The sequence below is a fragment of the Acartia tonsa genome, chromosome 12 (genome assembly GCF_053477335.1).
Source record: "Acartia tonsa isolate MP-2025a chromosome 12, ASM5347733v1, whole genome shotgun sequence".
In the NCBI taxonomy this organism is placed as follows: Eukaryota; Metazoa; Arthropoda; class Copepoda; order Calanoida; family Acartiidae; genus Acartia; species Acartia tonsa.
This window is the reverse complement of record NC_137271.1, coordinates 29,115,005-29,137,498: the sequence shown is the minus strand read 5'-3', so window position 1 is coordinate 29,137,498 and position 22,494 is coordinate 29,115,005. Positions and strand designations below refer to the sequence as shown.

Below are 22,494 nucleotides of genomic sequence, written 5' to 3'. Positions count from 1 at the left end.
CATAAAAAGAGAGAGATAATAAGCAAAAACTCTTTTGAAGCATGACAGATAAACGTACAGGAGAATGTATAGATTAGATGCACATATATTTTAGCTGTGAAAATTACATTTCCCCCATAGCGTTACGGACTGATATCATATGTTATATTTTTTTTAATGTTTAAAAAGTCATATTTGATAAGTAATAGCAGATAGTTAAAAGAAAACGATCAACAAGGAAGTTAAAAAAAAAATTTTGTATAAGCAATACCACGATACATTAAAAAAAACTCTTAGATATCCTATAATATAAAGTAGTAAGATTTTTTTGTCCAAAGATTAAGATCTCAGTGAATACTGAACCGATTGGTTTCTCTAAATTAACCCTGTGTTGGTTTTATGCTAATTTATTCTCAAATTTAAGACTTGGGATGGGTTTAGGCTTTTTTTCAAGCGCTTCGCTGTCCCTTTAAATAAAAAGCCCCTGGACTCCAGAAGAATAGAAGAATATTTTTACTTAAAATCAGTATCGAATTGAGAATGCATATAAAATCTTGAAGAACATCACATTTTTATCCTATTTTGTATGGTGTATGTTTGCAGGGCTCGGCAGCCTGTATACCTCAGGAAAACCATTTACAATTTTAAATATCAGCTGAAAGTTTGAACCTGACCCAAGTATAACAATCCCTCTTATCAAAAATCTTTTAAAGCATCAAAATGGGTTTAAATTTACGGCTTAGTCACAGCTGATGCGCAGCTGCCGAGCCCTGTATACTATTTATTGATAACTTAGAATAATATATTATGTATATTAATCATATACACCTTAAAAACTCTCCAAAAGTTTTAATTGAGGTCTCAGTCGATGTTAAAATAATTTGTTTTTAATATGAATAATATCAGAAATTTCGAACTTTTAACCATATGAGTAGAGTAGTTCTAGGGACATTTTTCTTATATAAAATCACAATAATATGTATATAATATGTTATATTACATAAGCTATAACCTGTATATGAAAGAATTTAACTTTATTTTTATATAAAATAAGCTTTTGTTGGTATTTGTGACTCATAAAGTTAAAAAATCTCCAAAACAGCCAAAAAACCCACTGTGCCCCCCCCCCCCCCTTGGATCTTACAGCAGATTTTCATGTTCTCTATTATAGTGAAATTTGCATACTTGAAATTGTGAAATTGTATACTCTACAGTCTACATGAAAAAATGTGGGAAATAAGAAGTTTTAAAGAACTAAGCTCCAATATTGCATTATTTAATTCTTTTAAAATAAGGAAAATTATTTATTTCTTATTTAAGGCGGGTCTTGTGCCCGTGGATCATATGTCCATTTCAATGGCTGATAATCTGTGCCGTCGCTGCTTGCGCACAGATCCCCCATTCTGAAGGGCCAGGGATTTGTTGGTATTATCCCTTCTACCTCAACTAGGTGAGGTTGTGTGAATTTATAGGAGAATTTGAGACAACGAATTGTGATAGCAACACAAATGGCTTTAAAATCGAATTATCATCACCATAACTCAGTGTATTACCACAGAGCTACGGTGCAAAAGTAAATCAAACGTTTTGAAATTTTGCCTATTTTTCGAAAAAAAATTCTCCCTACACAGACAACATGCCACCTTCAAATTATGACTTTTTAAAATAGGGCCAATTTGAACTACCCCTTCTCTTTATTGATGCCATACAAATATCTTGCCTAGCTAAATATTTTTAAATAATTTTTTTTTAGTGTTACAGGTGTACTTGTTAAAATTCTAATTAATGTAATTTTGGTGTCATTGCCAAATATCTTGATTGGACTGAGGCATAGCGTCAACAAATACTTTTAATTCTTACATATGTCTCTCTCCTTTCTTTCAATCAATTTCCCCCTACATACCCTTTATGCATAGATAGATAAGTATATCCTGAGAAACATTTTAATAATGGTCATTGGTCTTTGGAATTTTTACAAAAAAAGCGTTTTTTCTTAAATAGCAGACTACAAAGTCAGCTAGAATTTGATATAATTTATTACAATATCTATTTTTAAGAATCTTTATCTATGTATTTAATTCCTAGGATGTTGTAAGCAGGGAGGGAGGAGATATTGGGCTGTTTAATACACTAGTTCCCAAAGTCTAGTAGAACGTTTTCTTATTTATTGGCTCAATTACTTATTTTGAATTTTGATTGGTAAATTCATTAAGTTGAGTGTTCATATGTTTAAACCACTAATTATAATCTACATTGGGGATATGCATCAATTCATCGGTTATTGTGTTATCCCTTTAGATCTTTGCGTTGTATGTCTATCTCTCAACACCCATAACAACCTGTTTTACCTTTCCCTAATTCAGGACATCCTTGTCAATGGTGCTCATACAAAAAAATAACAAAAATGAGCTATCCTTATAATAAGTAATACGATGTCTTTGAGTTTGTCAGTCTGTTTGTATCGATGGATCTTGCTTATCGCTAAAACCGATATGGATCTCCATTACATTGTAGCTTCTCATAGGTCATAATAAGGTTTATAAGTATTTTGGGGGAGGTTACTACCACACTCCCATAGCCCTCAACCCTGAAAAAAATTATCCCCCACCCAAAAAAAGTAAAGTGGAGGTAAACCACACCCCCCCCCCCACACTTCCCTCAAATCTAAATTCTTTTGGACCAAAACTGAAGTTTATTAAGGGAAAAGACAAATATATAATAAAAGAGGGTTTTCAGCAGGCTTTTGCAGTGACAATGTTGTCACTTTTGCAGGCAGTTTGGCTGTAGCAGCTAGTAGTAATTGAATAGTTACAATATTTAGCTGCCATAAGATTTTATTCAAGATTTGCGAGATTGTGAAAACTCTTTTGACAATTATTATTTATTTGTAATGTCATGTAGCTAGCTGGGGTGTCGTGGGGGCGTTGTCAGAAGAATGTGTGTGTGTGTGTGTATGTGTAGAATTAGGGTTGGGGTGATTAGAACATTAAAGTAAAAGAATAGAGGGGGCACGAGCTGTGTGTAACTCTACCCTAGGGATGGGAACTTTGTGCCAACTTTCAATTGGGTTTTTAGATATCTGCAAATAGCGTCAGAAATAGAAACACAGCCAAGTCGCTACAAAAGACAGAAAGCAATTTCCTAGCAGACAAAAAAGGTACCCACTACTTGGGCCAAGTAGTTGGAATACCCCGCTTTGGATGAAAAGCAGATTATATTTCTGTAGATTATCCCTCTCATAATAAATATCAGAGATTGTCATATGCTAAAAAAGAACAATACTTGTTATTGGAAAACAATGGCAATAAGAGTTTTATAATCACCAGACAATTCTTATTTATCTAATGAATATAATTATAAAATAGCATTACTTTTTTAATTGCTTTGAATATGATATAATATTACTTTTCTATGACATATTTCCCCAATTAGATCTTTTCTTCCCTGTATAATTTTTCCCCTTTTGGTCATTTCTCCCCCCCCCTCTAAGATTTTTCCCAAGGGAATACAGAATTGCAAAGATATTTCTCTTCTTTCCTGAATCATTAATTTTCTATGATTGAGATTTGAGAAACAATTAATCAATACATTGGTGTGTGTGCTTAGTGTTTTCTCTTTTTAAGCTTCAATAATTAAATATAAAAGTATTCTTTTTGACTTTACAGCATTTCAAAGTTAGTAAAAATAAAGTAGTTTAAGACTGCTTATATTTAGATTAGCAAGTCAAATTTTTGTGATATGTTTTCAGAGATTATGTTTAAAACATATGAAATAGTTATTTATCGCATCGTATTATAGACAGCTTTCCGTGGATATTAAAATAAAAAAATATAAGATTCAAATTAGTTTTGTTGGCCCCGAGAGACCAAAGGCCCGAGCTAACATAGCTGGTTTTAATTCTATGGTGTTTATTTATTATTCGTGAAAATAGTCTGTAATACGATGCTTTACATGAATTTTTAGTATGGCCGATATTTCGGCGGATATTGATCGGTTTCGAAGCCATACTAGAAAAGTATTTATTTTACATTGAAACTAGAAACATAAATTAATATAACAACGTCACCCTTCCGCAAAATTCCGCAAAAAGTTAAATTAGAATTTCGCTACTTTTATTATTCAACCTATAGTTAGCTTACATTGAAGTTAAGAATATTAATGGGCAAGAAAGAAAAAATCCGCGCGCCTAAGATTCCGAGGTGTCAAGCTCTTATTTTATTATCTTACATAGGTGAGGCTAAATAACAAGTATACTTAAACAATTTTTATTCTAAAAAAACTTGTTTCGCATGGGTATAGGGAGTATACAATACAGCCTCCCATCATTCCGCATCCCCCTTCACTTTAATACTTTTTTAAGGCTAATGGTAATTACTTATAACTGATATAACGGGGGAATTATTATTACCTGGATCTTACACCGGGATATAATGTACCCTAATAAAGTGAGACTTGTTGCTCGGCTATAATAACGATTTCCAACCCCTTAACCCCATCCCCTCTCATCCTATTAGATGAACGAACTGGCTAATAATTGATGTCTATGTTAGCAACTAAATAGCAACCTAAATTGACGGCATTTTTTCTCCTGTCATAATATCCACATATATTCTGTATCTATTGATATTACCAATCTATATCAATGACCGCTGAACCGTATTTTAAATCAGTTTTTAAGATACTTTAGAGGCAAAAGTTTAGATTATACTCTGATTTTTTTTTCATAAAAGATCAGTCATCATGGCATTGGCTCAGGGTAATTTTATTAAAATTCGTAAATGAATACCAAGACTCTAGACAATAAATTAATCCCCCAACTCTATCAAAAAAAAAAACATTAAAACATGTCTTTGGTAGCTAAACCATGGTAAATAGCAAATATCGTCATTGTCATCTCACTAACTGTACCAGGGATCTAAAGAGATAATTAGTTACAATTAGTGGTTGAAACGTATGGACACTCAACTTAATGAGACAACCAATCAAATTCATGTCCCAAAAGGTGTTAGGTCTACGTATAAGAAAACGTCATTATAAAACTTTGAAGTCTAGTGTAATAAATAGCCTAATGTCCCCTTAATCCCTGGCATTCAGCCCAAGGAGAATATATGAATATTTCTTCCAGGGATGGAAGGATAGAACAATAAATAAGATTAATAAATATTATTTGCCTGATTTTGTAATACGCCTTATTCTTATTACTTACAAATAATGTACAAAAGTGAATTAATTGGGGGGTAATTATAATTTATCCATGAGTGGCCTATCATAGCTTCCCTGATTTTTGTGTCTGTGTGTATTTACTGTTAATTAAGGATTCCTTTCATTCCATAATACATAACACAAAATATTTTTATATTTCTCAACAAAATAAAAAGGGATGAGGACCAAAAAAGTAAAAGAATAATTATAAAAAAGCGAAGCTACTCTAAGGGCAGGTTTCATAGTCTATATATTAGTATTTCATTAGAACAAGGGTATAAAAAAAATTATAAAAAATTTAATTCCTTTAATTTCTGAAAATATAATTTAGGTTTACATAAAACTTAACAAAATATTATCCATCTGGAAAAAATATGAAGATTTTTATACAAAATATTTTTATAGTTATCTTAATTTTTAGTTAGTTATCATTTTTATTTGATTAGATTACTGAATATTGTAGAATTACTGCACATAAAGTTGTTATATAATAGTTTAGTTACAAATTTTCATTTATTATTCATATATTAATTCATAGTTTTAATTTTTGCATGTTTAAAAAGCATGTTAACTGTTAATTCAAAGTCAAAAATAATCAAAAGTTTTTCATATATTTTTACTAGCTTAGCAACTCTACTACTAGTTCATAATATTGTACATTCATGAAAATACTTTTCTTATTTTTAACCTACCTAAAAAATAGATAATTTTAAACTTAAAAGTCCGCTCCTTATGGATATAGTTGTCATAGTTTTAGATGGTGTCTTGTTATTTCTGACTTTGATTTAACAATTAAATGGCATGCAAACTCCTTATCATAAAACTGATAATTTTCCCATGTAGAAAACTTTTTGGCTTTCAACATTGAAGACTGTGTAAAGTGAATATAATATATTAATCTTTTGATGCAATAAAAAATATTTTGTTTATTTTGATAATTATTTTCTTATAATAAAGTTGGAGTCAAAATAGTTTTCATTGGGCGTCATATTCTATAATTACTTATATGTTAAATGTCCGTCTCGTAACCATAGTAGCCTAGTTAGTTGTCCTGATATAATATTCAAGAATATTTTAGTAAAATTAATAAATAGGATTTTAGCAAATATTTATATTCTAAACAAGTAATTTTAATAAAATATTTTTGCAGTAATTAAAGCGTTAATTAAACGATTAAGAAAGATTTTTATTCAAATGTTAAAAGATTTTTTCAAAACTGCTTTAGATATTTTTTCACTTATTCCTCCAATTCAAAAAAATCATTTGATGCGTTTTGGTCGTTTGTCTAAAATAATGGTCCTCAATCATAATAAGAATGTTTGGATCTACTGCAGTTCACGGTAAAATATAGCTGGTAAGTAATATTTCCAAAAATCTATGAATTTTAAAGGCTGCTAGCTGCCAAACGGCTGAACGTACAGATCATACCCGCACACTTTTTTAAGCGGCATGAAAGGCCTACAACTAATCTGGAATAGCCATAAATCAATAATGCATAATTATCTCGCAGTGCAGAGAAATGCGCGAAAAAGACCTATTTTACGCGTTTTTTCTTCAGTGAAGCATTCCCTGTGTATAATTAGATCTTGGCTATTCCAGATTATTTGTAGGCCTTCTTATGCCGCTTAAAATGGTGAGCGGGTATGATCTGTACGTTCAGCTGTTTGGCAGCTAGCAGCCTTTAAAATTCATAGATTTTTGGAAATATTGCTTACCAGCAATATTTTAACGTGAACTGCAGTATATCAGAATGTTTTTTTTTATATATGGGATATTTTTAATAATCTTAACTTTACCAATATTAGAGCAGCTAGAAGAATAGTTTACTTAATAGCTTCTAATGATATAGAAATGTTTAATGGTTTTTATGTCTTTACACTAAGGGATAGAATCTTTTTTTATTTCAATAAGGCATCAGTTTTCATGAAAACTTATCGTGATATTAAAAAAATCTTGGAATAAAAGTGTCTCTTAATCAATTTTACTTTAACAAATGACAAAGATTTGAATAAATAGTTCAACAGAGTAGACAAAAATTCGTTATAAAGGGTTTTCAAAAAAATCCGTAGATATTTAAAATAAAATTTGCGCAGCTTGTGTTAATAGTAGAAAAATGCTCTGCCTACCATTATAACCACTATAAGCTCCATTTTTTGTAAACATAAGAATAATTCATGTGCTACGCTTTGTTTAGGAGCTACGTGTTAAAATGTCCCAACTAACTTAAAACTTGACTTTCTACTATTAACACACAAGCCGCACAATTTGAATTTTAAAAATCTACGCATTTTTTTGCACGTACTTTAAAGCATAAAAAAATTGATTCTTTTTGTTTTTATGCACTTATTAAATCTTTTTCTACTTTGTTCTACTATTCATTTAAATATCTTTGTCACTGCCTAAAGTACCAAGAATATAGGTATTTGTCAATGGGAAAAAAACTAAAATTGTAAAGCTACAATTCTTTATTTCTACAACCAAGAATTAAGTAAACTATTTTCGTCTCGTTGACATCTCCCTACATGTTGATTAAATGGCGTAAAGTATTACCTGTCTACTATCTGTAGGATGAGATAGAGAATCCAGATGATTATTGCGAAAATTTTTGCATTTGCGAATACATAAGATTATGGACTCCCTCACCCTGCAGATAGGACAATGGAAGATAAATAGTGCGCGCACCTTTATTATCAAGGTCAGCCTAATCTTTATCATACAGGGATGCAGGGGATATGCCACCTGAAGATTAACTATTTTACACAAATAATTTTGCCAGTTTTATTGTAGATTATTAATAACCTATTATTGTACACTAAGATACACTTGAATGGCAAAAGATTGACGCAAATCAGTTTTTCTTAAGGTTTAATATCCCCTGTTCCTCAAATAAATAAACCATTTTTTACGACTTTAAGAATCTTTAAAGTTGCTATTTCACATTAAAAAAATTAGTTGATTCAACTAAAGGCTTTGCTTCAAGCTTGTAGGGCATCATTTTAGAAAGTTAGCAAAACAAAACTGCCTGATACCTATACAAAGTTCTTTTTTTGCTTTGAACTTTGATTGTCCTATAATTTTTCTACTATTTTTTACTTTACCAACATATCTGTTAAGGTTGAAACTATCAATTAATAATAAATTGTGAAATGGCATCTTTAATTTTTAATAGCCATCAAGTAACAAAAAAATATTCTTCAATAATGGCATGAATTTTACTTCTACTAAGTCTATGAATGTTTTTTTTTTCTCATAATTATTAATAACTTGATATTTACTAAAATGTACTTCAAAATTTTTTTACTTAATAATTTTGATTGAAACAAAATAGAATATTTTATTTATTTTTATTAAAGACCATGCTTAAGTCAAACTAACAAAAAAAATTCAATTTTGTTTCAATCACCATGGCTTTAATTGTAACCTTCTAATGTAAAAATTAAATGAAAAACAACATTGTTAATTCCCAGGAGGGCCTACCCCCGTCTGATTTTGACGACATGTTGACCCCAGACACTGACAAACTGGATTCCCCTCCCCTTGCCCTCAACATCAGGGGCGTCAACACAGCCGGCGGCAAAACCAACAACGCCTACACGCTGAAGACGCTGCGCGTCGGGCGTAAGGACTACAAAAAGGCGGGCGACGGGCTGCGCGGCAAAAACGTGACCGAGGCCTTCCGCGTGAAGGACAAAGACATGAAGCGGACAATGAAATGAGAGAGCCCCGGGATCCCGTCCTGTCTGCTGAGACGCGGATCCCGGGACAACGGATCAGCTGATCTGAGCAGAACAGCTGATCGGAACAGTGCAGCAGCCACGACATCTAGCGGCAGAAACAGTACTAGTACAAGTAAGCGTAAGGAAAAGCATAATCGGCACCGCAGTGAGCCAAGCTGTTTGAAAAGACAGGCGTCAAGTGATATGTCGGTGGCTGATGAGTTTTTAGAACTTATGGACAAAGAACATCGACGCCACGGCGGCCTTTAGTTTAATCAAAATATAGAATATCAAGGACAAGAGAAATAGTTCTGAAAAATCAACATAAAGAATAAATAAAAGGCATACAAAATTAAGCATAAAATGTTTGTCTGTCTGTTTTTTCTCTATTTTTTTCAGAAACACATTTTCCATACAACTAGAAAAATTATCAAAATATAAAAGTTCATCTCTAAAAAGTGTGCTTTTTGCAATTAATAAAAGGTATCAATGTGTTTTTAAAACCTGGATTACCCTTCAATTTTTACTCTATATAGTTTCAACTATATTAAATATTAAAATTCACAATGTACAGAAGAAAAAAAATGTGCCAAAATAATGTTAAATATGTATTCTACTAACAAATGAAAAAGTTTTTGTCCTGTGTTTGTTTTTTTTCTGCCAACCATGTCAGGGGAAAAGTGATGGGTAGATTGACCAACATGTAAAACATTGGGAATTGATGTAATAAAGTTTATCCTATTCCATATACTTTTTCCAAGGAAGGTTTTAGGCTGTTGAAACATTTGATACAAAAATGTTAAAATAATTTCAGAATATTTATTTGATTGAAAAAATTGTGTTCTTGACCAACATAAGTTTCTCTTAGCATAAAACCCAATTGATCCAGTGCAGTGGTTTATTCCACTCTCTTAAAATCTATTTCTTTGCAGAGAGAGAGTGGACAATTAGCTGTTTATATCACTACTCCCCAAAGTTTTATGATAACGTTTTCTTATTCTTTGGCTTAACAACTTTGGTGACTTTAGTGAATTTTGATTGTTTGATTCATCAAATTGAGTGTTCAAACGTTTCAACAACTAATTATAATCTACAGTAGGGGTAATTTTGTGTATCATCATTGGGAATGTATAATTGGCAATTTTCTTATCCCTTTAGATCCCTGATTTGATGGTCATTAACCCTTTTTTTTAAACATGAAAAATTAAAAGAGTATTCCATAACCTTCTCAGAAATTTTTACTGTTGGTCAATTTATCTATTACTTGATTCCCTGATTCTATTCAACCCCCAAAAATATGAGACTACAAATATTAGGAAAAGTTTTTTATTTGCTTAAAGAAAAGATGAAGATTAAGTTTTTGTGTTATTAATTTTATGACAATATTTCAAGAGGAATTTTTTACTTATGGATTAAAAAAGGAGAAAATTTACGAATTAAATAACTTAGGGCTACCTCTATAAGTTTAGAATATTTAGAATTTGAAATAATAACACACTGTAAATATGAAAACATAATTTCTTGAACCTTTGAAAGTGGGTGTAACTAATCTTATAGAACTGTAACGGTGTGGAATAAGTATTTTTTAAAGAAATAGTAAAACATAAAAAAAGATAAAAAGGAGTCAATGAAAATTTCAGTTTCTTAAATAGTAAAACATATTTACTTAATTAAACTTATTCATTATCTCAATGATCAATTATTTAGGTTTTTAAGGTGTTAAGGTTGCTGTTTTACTATTTTTATTCTAAAATACATTCCCCTCCCTACCAATTATAAGACATACATTTAAATTGATATAAAATCCTTTAATGGCATTTCAATATCATAATGTTAATTTTTTCAATAAATCAGAGGACAGGAAAGGTTTTGAAAAGGAATATTGAGAAAAAATCATTTGTAAAAAAGGAAATTAAGAAAAATAGCCATTTACGTTTTTTTGTTTTTCCGAATGCTTAATTGTTTAACATATTTAGAATATAAAAAGATGTACAAATTTTTAGATAAATTCTACTCCTCCCTCAAGGTGTTGTACCACCAATAGCCAACGTTAGTATAATCTGTAATAATACAAAATGGCCTAAAACCATATTTCTTTCGATAAAATTTGTTGTGTAATTAGAATTTTATCGATTTTTTTATTATTCATTTGATTAAAGATATTTTTGCTTACATTAAAAAAAACTTTACTCTAGTAATCAGTATGAAAATTGAAAAAAGAATGAAATATATCAGTAATTTTATATTTGGGTTTTATGTTAAAACCAAAAACTAATTTCTTTCCTACAGGAACTTTTGCAGAAAAAGTTAATTTAGTTATTTTTATCAAAAAGTTAAAACAAAACAAAATAAAAACATGAATAAGTCAAAAACATAAGTAATATTATATTATTAAGTTTATTACTGTCAGACAAAAAGTTAAGATATGTATAAATATTGAATATAGTGGAAATAAAAGAAAATAATTATGTATATTAGCTAAGAATTTATCATATTATTTAGTCAAATTTTTTTGTACAATGTACATTAAATAAATCAAATTTATACATTCTGAAAATTTTGTGTTGTTTTAAGTTATTAAATCTATAATATAATTCTTTTTTTGTTAAAAGAAAGGCAAATTTTTGGTCTTTGATCATGACAAAAAAAAACATCAAATGATGCAAAAAAAAATTTCACTTTTCAGTCATATGTATGCCTTTCAAATGTGGTGAATCTTTTATTCTGCTAGTGGACAATATATAACCTCCCTTTTTTTCATTTTTAAACTTTAAACCTTGGAGACTTTTTCCCTGTAGGGCTTTCATAAACCATAACTAACCCAACCATAAAAACCAACCAAAAATACAATTTTTTCCATAAAAATTTAAAATTTTTGTTAGTGGGGTTATTTTTCTCCAGTTGAAAAGTGAGAGATTTTGTCAAAATGTTTGTAATGTAATTTTTTAGTATCCCAAGAATTTATTTGCTCAGCTATAATGTATAATTGTAAAAGTCACTAAAGATTAATTAAAATTATCATTCTTAAAATGTGTTCAATTATAACATAATATACATTACATAGTTCTTATTTATTACTTTTTGAAATACAAATAATAAATGTTATCAAGGTGTGTTTTTGATTATTAAACGTAATTTTTTGTAGAGCTATTGTAGTTAATTTTAGTTAACTCCTCATCTATGAGATAAAAATATATGAAACAATAAATCACAAAAAAACATAATCAAAGACATTAATAAAAGTTAAAGCCTATTTAGTTAGACAAAGAGGCTGCATAATTTTTTAGGTGATTTGAAAGTATATAAGATTTTATGCTAGGAGAATATTTCAGAGATTTTCATATAGTTTAAATGAACAAAGGTGTAGCTAGTGCAGTTATATTTTTGGCTGAACAAAATTTTTGCTTAGTTTTAAGGTTTTTTACTGGAAGGATAAGGGACAATTTTTTCCTGTTAGTAGTTATTCAAAAGTTTAATTAAAGCCACTCTAAAATTTAAACTTTTCGTTTGGTTACTTAAAATTGTTAAAATTTAAGAACGAGAATGAGACCTCCATAGATAGCAAAGCACAGAAATATAAAATGTAAGACCAATAAACATGAAGCAAATTATAGAGTAGATGGTCATTAGAAAAGATAATTTCATTTTCTTAAATGATTATTGGGAAAAAAATCAATGAAAATCTTAATGTTCCCAGCACGGTTTGGACAGACAGAAAGACAGAGTTCATTGTAACAATCAAAAGTAGACTCTAATTGGCTATCATAAGTTTTGACTCTGTTGTCCTTGTTAAACTTAAAACGAATTTTAAAAGAAAATTTGTAATATATTAAATTTTAGGTAAGACAAACAAATTACAATATCAAATTTCATTTTATTAATTCCTCACAAACAAAATTTATTTAAAATATTCCTTAGGTTATGTTGATTTTGAAATATTTAAATTTGATACAAGAACGCATCATCCATCCAAATGTAGAGCTCAATATTTTGAAAAGATCATCAAATATTATTCAAATTGAGAAGCTTTGTGTGGTTTCCCTTGAAGTGCCTACTCAAGCACAGAAACCTTTATTTTAAAATAAATCAAATTGTTACATTAGGTCTGACTAGGTTATGTTGGGTCATATTAGATACATGGTAGCCCTGCAGGGTTAGGACACCGTAGATATACACCCCGCATGGGTTAGACTAATGGAATAAAACGATACTACACCCTATCAAAATAGTAATGCGTCCGACCTGTATAAAATGGTTCATATGTGTGAGCAGGGGTATGTTGACCTGCGTAGTAACTGTGGAGATGAGACCAGGGATGGACAACACACAAGAGAAACACATCTGAGGAAATTATAATGCTTTTTAAATTAATTATTCTATATATATTAAAGTAACAGGGTGTTTGTGTCTATGTGTTTGTACTGAAGGATCTCGATAACCACTTGACCGATTAAGAGGATACCTTCACCCTCCACAAATAAATCGACTATAGAAAAACTCTCCCCCATAGAAAAAAGTTTTAGCCCTTTTTAAAATTAAAATGTAAATTGGAGGGTCGACCATCCCCCCTTATTCCTTTAAGTTCCCTTATAGGTCTCTAGAAAAGCAAAAAAAGACTTTAATACTGAGAATTTTTTTAAAATTCTAAATTTATGTCTCCTATGTCCCTGGCTTTATTCATGTAAAATTAATCTTCTCTTTAATTTACCTTCTTTGTATACGTTATAATTTATGTCTTTTGGATTTCTAAAGGCAACCTGAAAATTTTAATTCAAACTCAACCCCATATAAAAATGAAGTAGACTTTTGTCTGAAGGAAAAGATCTCGGAAAAGATTGATTTGTATTAGAAGGGGATATTCTTTTCAGAAAATTTCCATAAGTTTCATTGTTTAAGGATCACTTCCCGTCAGCATTAAAGCACCTAAACTTTAAAATTTCGAAAACTTGATGCTTTACTCGCATCCTTGAAATGTTTGAGGCTATATTTGGTGTTAAGCTGAGACTTATTTGAAAGAGATATGGTCATTCAAAATAATATCTACCTACACCCCAAATAAGGTGGACAAAATCATACATAAATAAGCATGACAAACCAAATTTCATTTTTAACCAGTGCAGTGGTGATAAAATGTGCTTTTTCTGTCATTTAAACTTACCTTGGGTGTCAAATAATATTTTATTTCATTTCCATTTTCAGCTTTCTTATAGCTTACCATAAAAACCTTACACAAAACCTAGTAGGTAAGAATCCATATACATGCAGTGCAGATATAAGTAGTTTTTTTTAAATTGTTTGAATTATGCATTACAATTGAAACTGAAGGTTTTACGAGCCAGCAGAAGTTCATAGAAATTCAGGACAAAGTGGATTAGCTCATCATGATGAAGAAGGTGTCTATCTATATAAATATCGATCCTAATACCTATCTGTCTGTCTATTAATGTATCTGTCTATTTTTCTTCTAATTTATCTGTTTAGATATCTGCCTATTTATTTGTCTATCTAGTTGTTTATCAATTTTTTCAGGTTGTCTATCTATCTATTTGTGTGCCTGTCTATTTGTCTATCTATCTATTTTTGCATCTGTCTATTTGTCTATCCATCTTTTTGTCTATCTGCCTAAATGTATAATTATCTATGTGTCTATAGGTGTCTTTTTTTAACTTTGTTTGTCTATCTGACTATTTTTCTGATTGTCTGCCTATTTATATATCTATCTATCTACCTAAATATCTCTCTCTCTCTCTCTCTTTCTATTAAGCAATCTATCCATTCGTCTTTCTATCAATCTATTTCTATCTATCTTTTATTCTATTGATATATCAGTCTTTCTATATAATTAGCTTATAATCTATCAATTCCTAGGTATCAATCTTTTTAAACATCTGTCCCTCTATCTAAATGTTAATTAATCTATCTATGTATTTAGAATCAAGCGTAGAACAAGAACGCAGTGTGTCAACAGTGAACCCGCCTCTATCCCTGGGTATTAAAGGAATCAAGACAACTAATCGTCTCAGAAAACTCAGATTAAAAGGTAATAATCAATTAAATCAGGTAATAACGAAATAAACGAATTAAAACGTACGATGGGACATCGTGGTACTTTCCTTCAAAGTTTATTTCAAGCACTAATTCCCAAACCCTTTGTATTTTAATTAAGTTAAAAATTTCTATTCTATTCTAATTTCTATACTATTTCCATGTGGTCCTTTACCAACAATGCCCTAATTCCTGGGGGGGGGGGGGAAGGGAAGGGGGTTTGGGTAGCATAACCCTGTGTGCCTATGTAAATTAAAGTATGGGATTGTGCATTTGTCTATTTATCTTAGAGTGGGTTAGGTTAGGTTACATTGGGTATATTGTAGAAACTCAGGATTAGTGCACCGCAGGGTTAGACATCTCACTCCTGCAGGGATTAGACATAATGATAAAAATAAGAAAGAATTTTTCTGTGCTCATTTGGCAATTTGAGGAAAACATCAAAAATTATATTGTAATATAAAGTAATTTTTAGAAAATGAACCACATTACAATCATATTTTTTTATTTAGGTAAAGATTTCAAGAAAGGTGGCGAGGCCCTCCGAGGCAAGAATGTTATTGAGGGCTACAGAGTCAAAGAAAAAGAACTTAAAAGGACATTAAAGTGATTTGGGATGGGAAGTTCATGTTTTCTAATGAAACTTGATGCATTGTGTCGACTATTTAACTACAGTTTTTTTTTTTTTTTATGAGAACTTTTTTGAAAGCAACTTTACCCCACTTATAGTTATCAGATTTTAATGATTTACGGCTTATTTTCTTCGTTTTTTATAACCATTTTTAGAACATCAAAAAATATTTCAGTTTTTATTTAAAAAGTACAGTAAAATCAAATATTCAAAACTTAGGTGTCAACATCTAAAAAAGGTTTTAGCGCATTTTTCTTAAGCTGAAATCTTCTACCCTTTGCAAAAAAAAAAATGGATTTTCAGTAGTCCACTTTTGGGGGCCAGTACTCCCTCCCAGGTTGAGATATGGCCTTCAAACTTTAATATGATCTAGTACATGTCCCCAAAAGTATCTGCATCAATTTTTAACTCTGTATCTCAACTTTGAAGCGTTTTGCAGCCATTCTTGCAAAGGGTAGAAGATTTGAGCATGAGATGTTGACACCTAGGTTTTGAATTTTTTGTTTTACTCTAATTTTTTAATAAAAACTGATGTTCTATAAATGGTTATAAAAAACGAAGAAAATAAGCCATTAATCATTAAATTCTGATAACTATAAGTGGGGTAAAATTGCTTTCAAAAAAGTTCTCATAAAAAAAACACACTGTAATAATAAAAGTGGTTATGACTGTCATATGTTCGATATAGGGTATAAAATTAGTGACATCAGAGCTTATATATTGTCGACAAAACAATATTCTAATGTCATTATGACTGCATATAATATTAATATTGATAATTCTTTTATAAAAGTAACAGGATGTCTGTGAGTGTACGTAGTGAAGTTTTTACGCTAATTGCTAATTTATAACTATTTGCCTCTGCCATTGAAAGAGAAATCAACCACAAAATAAAAAAAATATCCACCCAAAAAATATTTTTACTTTTGCAAATTCCAAATGAAGTACCCGACCTTCCCCCCTCTCCATTAAGTGCCCCTAGATGAGACTAAGGGCTTAGAAAGCTCTTTATTGTACCTACAAAAAAAATCAAACTGTACAAAGGCCAATAAACAGACCATTTACCAATGGCAGGCAAGTATACATTTTAATTGGTCAAAGAAGGTAGGCCAGTATAAAATCATTTTTTATATGCACTACAAAAAGCTTCAGGGCTTAGCCGCTAGCAAAGTGATATATAGTCAAAATATCATGTCGATATAATATGTATGTCAGTCATGCACACTTTAATTTATATGAATTTTATAAGAGTAATTGAATTAGAGAAGGATTAGGGAAAATATTAAAATTAATTAATATTTCATTTAAATTTTCTTATTATACTAATTATGTTTTAAAGAATACTACGCTTTCCCATAAAGTTTTTTGTATGAATTACATAAAAGCTTCATTATTGAAGCCAAAGTTATATAAAATATGTGTTATTTATTATATCAAAGAAAAAATAAGTGTAATATTTTATTATGATAATTATTTAAAATTGAACTTTTGAATAAAATATTGTATGATTTGTAATTTATGTTTAGCTTTAACAAGGACAAACAAGGTCATAAGTAGCGCAACAATATGTTTAAACAACAGTTTTTTTGCAATACCAAGTTTTGCTACGAAGGTTTATATGAACAAAAATTTATATTGAATATTATCTCTAAAAAAAATTATATTATCAATTAATTGTAAAAGGTTGTTTCTTATGTGATAGGTTCGAGTCTCTACTTAACACCTCGTAATAACTATTGTTTTTAAAAAAAAACTACGCTATGTCAGATGCTCGAAATAAATAGTTAAAGAAAGGGGTAATGTCTTGTCCAAAACAGGTACAACTAGGACTTCTAGGTGAAGGTCAAGTCGTGCAACCAAAGAGCTGTTTATCTTTAGGACATATGTCGAAGTAATCATGTACTTCATTACATAACATACGCCAAAATGAGCCCTAATGGTGTATATTGCACTTTTTAAAGGTTTAGTTGGATCTCATCTAAATTCAAGCAATTTTTTTTGTAAACTTTCATATCCGTCCCAGAAAAACAAACTTTTAAAACTTGACTATTGTCTACTGTATAGACGTCCTAGGGTTAGGTTAAAGGGGTCTCCTCAAACTTTGAAACCCCTCATTTTACCCCTATCAAAATCGTTAAAATTACTTTTGATTAACCCCCTCTCAAACCTTTAAAACCTCTCTATTTACCCACCTCAAAATAAAAAGCCTGGACGGCCCTGTGTTACTGACAATCCCCATGAAAATAGTAGCTTTGCTAAACAAAAGGAAAATCTATTGAGTATCTTCGCTTCTAAAAAAATACAAGCTAATGTCTTAAGAAAACAAAAATTTAAGTGTATTTTGATTTGTTCACTTTGGACAATGATCTAACTCATATTGAGTCTAAACAAGGGTGAAAATGTTAAAAAGCTAGCGAAGCATTATAAAACAAGAACTACTACAGCAATAGTTAGATAACAAAATGAATAAAGTCACCATATTAAAATTTGTTCTAAATACTTTAAAAGTAAATTTAAAACAAGAGTGGGGGACGCGCGTAGCTTTGCGACGGTTTATTACTTTATGTATGGTTAGGTTAGGTTTTATTGGTGGGGTACTGTGTACAACCGCAGGTCTATAGCAACGAAGGAACAAGCCTTTTGCAAGGGTTAGAAATGGTAAGAAAAATGATTTCTAAAGGTATCTTTGCTTCTAAAATAGTAAAATAAGGGCCAAATGGGGAAAAAATAATAAATCTAAAACACATAGAAATCTCTAAATAGGGAAAACTTATTTCCGTAGTAGCGCAGCATTTAGTAAATTATCATCCTTATAATAAAGTAACAATATGTTTATTTGTTTATTTTTTGTTTGTTTGTACCGAAGGATTTCGCTAACCGCTGAACCGATATAGTTCTCCTTTACAGGGTAGATGCTCATAGGTTTATAAATATTTTTGGGGAGAGTACCAAAACCTTCCCAAGATAAATCACTCCTAAAAAACATTCCCATACAAAAAAATTTCAAACTAAAATTGAAAATGGCAGAAGGGTTAACGAATTAAACTCCCCCCTTATCAAGTTCCCCTAGAGACTTGTAGGGGGCGAAGTCGCTAGTATAAGATAAGCCAATAAAAATAATGGTTCTCCCTACAAAAAGTTAACAAACAAAACTATATTTAATTAACAAAGGCATTAACTACTAACAACCTAACATTAAATATAATAAAGGGTGCGACAACCGCAAGATTTTTTAGAAAATAGCGACAATATTCACAATTTCAGATTTCTACTGCTCTTAATATTTAGACAGCTGTTTAAACAAACCTTGCTTATGTTAAGGTATTTTCGTAAAAAGTTTATTACTGACTAAAATAGCGGCCAACGAATGGCAGCTTGCGGCTCTCATGCCTTTTACAATACAAAACTGAGATAATTCTTTTATTTACAGCTTAACAACAACGTTTTATCGTAAAATATCCTGAAAAATCTTTTTCTGAGGCAAGGAAAGAAAAATTGATTAACTTTTTCCTGTCTTACATATACTATATTTCTTTAGAAGTAAAGGTATACCTTGTTGAACTTGTTATGATATCAATCGATCCGTTACTTTAAAATTTAGTACTTTGTAAAAAGGTAAATTTTTTCCAGGGGCGATCTCTCTTGGTAGTATGGAGCTAAAAGAAGCTTTACTGTAAAGCTTTAGCTGAAGATACACTAAAACAGACAGACATCTTATTACTTTTATATATACTAGTGGATGCGCCCCTAACATCTAGGGGCTCTATATTCGAAGGAGAAGAGATATAGCCAAAAACCATATCAATACTTGAATCTAAAAATAAAAAAACATCCTAGGACTTTAAAAAAGCTTCCCTAAAATTTAGAAGCCAATCGGTTCAGTAGTTATCGGTATCTCAAGCTCGAGAAAAAACTTTTCTTCCTTTATAAAATACTAGCGGCTACGCCCCTAGAGGCCTCTAGGGAAACTTGAGTAGAGGGGACTTGAATTCCAACGGCCAATTTTAAAAGAAAAGTTTTTAAAAAATTGTACGATTTTTATGTTGCGTTCAAGTCATTTGGTACAAGGATCTCGCTAACCGCTGAACCGCTAGGGTTCTTCTTAACAGGGTAGCTTCTCATAGGTCCTAGGAAGGTTTATAATTATTATAGAGGAGGATACCACCACCCTCCCAAGAGAAATTACAAAAATCGAGAGAAAAAAAATAAATATCCGTAGAGACTTGAACACAACATAGACACTAGAGGCCTCTAGGGCGTAGCTGCTAGTTAATATATATCCTAAAGAAGTAAGGTTTTTTGCTTGTAGCTTAAAATTTCAATAACTACTGAACTAATTGGGTACTCCATTTTAGGAAAGCTTCACATAGGTCTTGGGATGGTTTTAAGCTATTTTTGTATCCTTTTCCAGTCACTTTGAATACAGAGCCTTAGATGCTAGATTCCCTTAATTTCCTGATCAACTTTTGATATACATGGTATCTGAAAGAGAAAAGTAATGTTTGAGAAACTAGCAAAAAATACATTCAACATAACCATAGATCACTGTAGAGCCTTTTTCATGTAGCTTTGTTAGATATAAATAAGAGGTATATATGTATATCATACATCTAAAAATCTTTTGAAAGAAAAGAATTTGATATTTGAATTTTAGAATTGCTTGTTGCTTGATGCCTAACAAGCGCAGCATCCGCTTATTTATTAGATAAATTGAAGAAAATGGTAGTTTTCTTTTCTCTTTGCCTAACGCCTATGGAGAATCCTAACCTTGCGGGGTATACACCTGAGGTGCCTTAACCCAGCAGGGCTTCTCTTTACCCAATATACCATAATTTAACCTGATCTGTAGGGGGGGTTCTGTGCTCTACTAAGCACTTTCAGGGAAACCGCTAATTGCTTTTAATGAAATTATTATATTTATATAAATATATACATATATACTTATATAAACGTTAGTTTCCAAGGTAGCCAAGAGTGCTCTACATAGAGTATTCTATGGAGCTTAACATTTTAAAGTAAAACAACGTTTTACTATACAATATATACTTATATATTTACATATTATTTATCAAAATCATAATCTATTCCTATTATAAAAATTAAAAGGTCACAATCGATCGAAATTATTTTGTAATAAATTTAGTTGATATACGTCACCTAGACATTAACAAGGCGTTTAATAGTTTTAAAGATATTTTTAGAATAAGATATTTTTTCCCTTGTTATAATATCCACGTTTATTCTATATCCATTTAGACAGAGAAACATACGTTCGTTTGTCCTTTACGGGGCGTTTGTCCTTTGCGTGATGGGTTGTCTGTTAACACCTTTCTACGACAAGACCATCCTACCTCCATTTTCCCTAGAAAACAATCTTAAATTGCTAAACACGCCACAGAGTGCTAGAACTTTTTGATGATTTTCAATGACGTTTGGAGTTGTCCTAAGCAGAGTAAAAATTGCATTTAATCAATTATATAAGGCCATTTTAAAGGAAATTAATTTAAAGAGATAAGACAATGGCCTATAATTTGACGTACAACCTCAATGATGAAACAAAAAATACCCCTTCTATAGATTAAAAATATTGGTTGAAACGTTTGAACACTCAGCTTAATGAATCAACCAATCAAAATTCACTAAAATCCACAAAGTTGTTAAGCCAATGGTTAAGAAAACGTTATTACAAAACTTTGGGTACTAGTGTAATAAACAACCTATTGTCCTATCTCTCTCTGGATTCAATCACAAATCTAATTAAAAGCAATGACCATTACTATGTCTTGAGTTCATGCTAAAGAACATCATTCCAGAGAATGAAATATAAAATTTTCAAATCAATTTTAGTTTTATTTGCAAACTTCTATCTTGGTGGTACAGAAACATTTTTCAATAGTACATTTGAAATATTTTTATACATAGAAAGAAGACTGACATAGACATAGAATAATTGAAGATAAAGTAATTTTCAACCCAACTAAAAGCTTGAAAACATTTTTAAATGAAACAAGTTAAATAAGATGCTTATTTTCATTATACAATTGGTAACAATACTCCAAAATTAGGTAAGACCGTAAGTCCGTCAGCAAGTGTTTGTATATTAAACCTTATCAAGAAGATGATTAAAGTCCCTCCACAGATTATGACGTCATACGATAGAATAGCCAATGAGAGGACAGTATACACTGTAATTGTAAAATGGTAAATTTATGCTGGCGTCTCATTGGTTATTTTATCGTATGACTTCATTATCTGTGGAGGGACTTTAATCATCTTCCCTAATTAATACCTCCAGACCTTTAACTATAGTAGGTCCTATTCAAACAATAAAAATTCAACTATTGCAGACAATCATACCTTTGATAGCACTACCTTTGTCTGTACGTTCTTTACAGTGTAGAACATAGTTGCGACTGTTTTGGACGAAGGCATTCCCGCGCATGGTACATTTATTGGTCTTTAGGTATAACACGGTTAATCAAATTACTGTAGCCATGACTTTCTTAATCGATAACGGATTAAAAAAAAACATAAATCTTCTGAGTGAGCTTTATAGTAAAATTTCAAAAATTACATCTTGATATTTGTTTTTATCTGATGATATATTTTAGTAAAATGATAATAATTTAATGTTTAAGATAATGTTACAAAACCTATCTATTATCTTTCTCCATTCAACTGAAAATTGATTACCCATTTCTTGCCTAATTTCCGAAGTTGTACAACAGATGACACAACTATTGCAAAAAATATTTTCAGCTACACCGGTCAAAGGGAAAAACGATATAAACGATTTATACATTATACATTCAAAATTTTAATTTTTTCTAATTTTGATTTTATTTTTGGAAGTTTGAAGCTTTTTTAGCTAGTAGTAAATATTGAGATGGGATGAGGGTGCTATGTACACAATCGGAAACT

The 22,494-nt window shown here is 30.6% G+C and overlaps 1 protein-coding gene and 1 long non-coding RNA gene across 3 annotated transcripts in view; both read left to right on the top strand.

Moving 5' to 3' along the window:
• The window catches only part of LOC145333571 (uncharacterized), a 93,660-nt gene extending 81,641 nt beyond the window's left edge, over positions 1–12,019 (top strand). Inside the window, exon 10 of one of the 2 annotated variants that reach the window (XM_080178733.1) lies at positions 8,649–12,019. In XM_080178733.1, coding sequence (XP_080034859.1) covers positions 8,649–8,897 — 249 coding nt within the window. In that variant the 3' untranslated portion in view covers positions 8,898–12,019. The remainder of the gene's footprint in view (positions 1–8,648) is intronic. The other variant, XM_080178732.1, reaches the window with a different exon arrangement.
• Positions 12,020–14,164: 2,145 nt separating this feature from the next.
• LOC145333570 (uncharacterized) lies at positions 14,165–15,607 on the top strand. Its single transcript, XR_013884538.1, has 3 exons — positions 14,165–14,290; positions 14,830–14,937; positions 15,455–15,607. It is a non-coding gene; the product is annotated as an uncharacterized LOC145333570 (long non-coding RNA).
• The last annotated feature ends 6,887 nt before the right edge of the window (positions 15,608–22,494 follow it).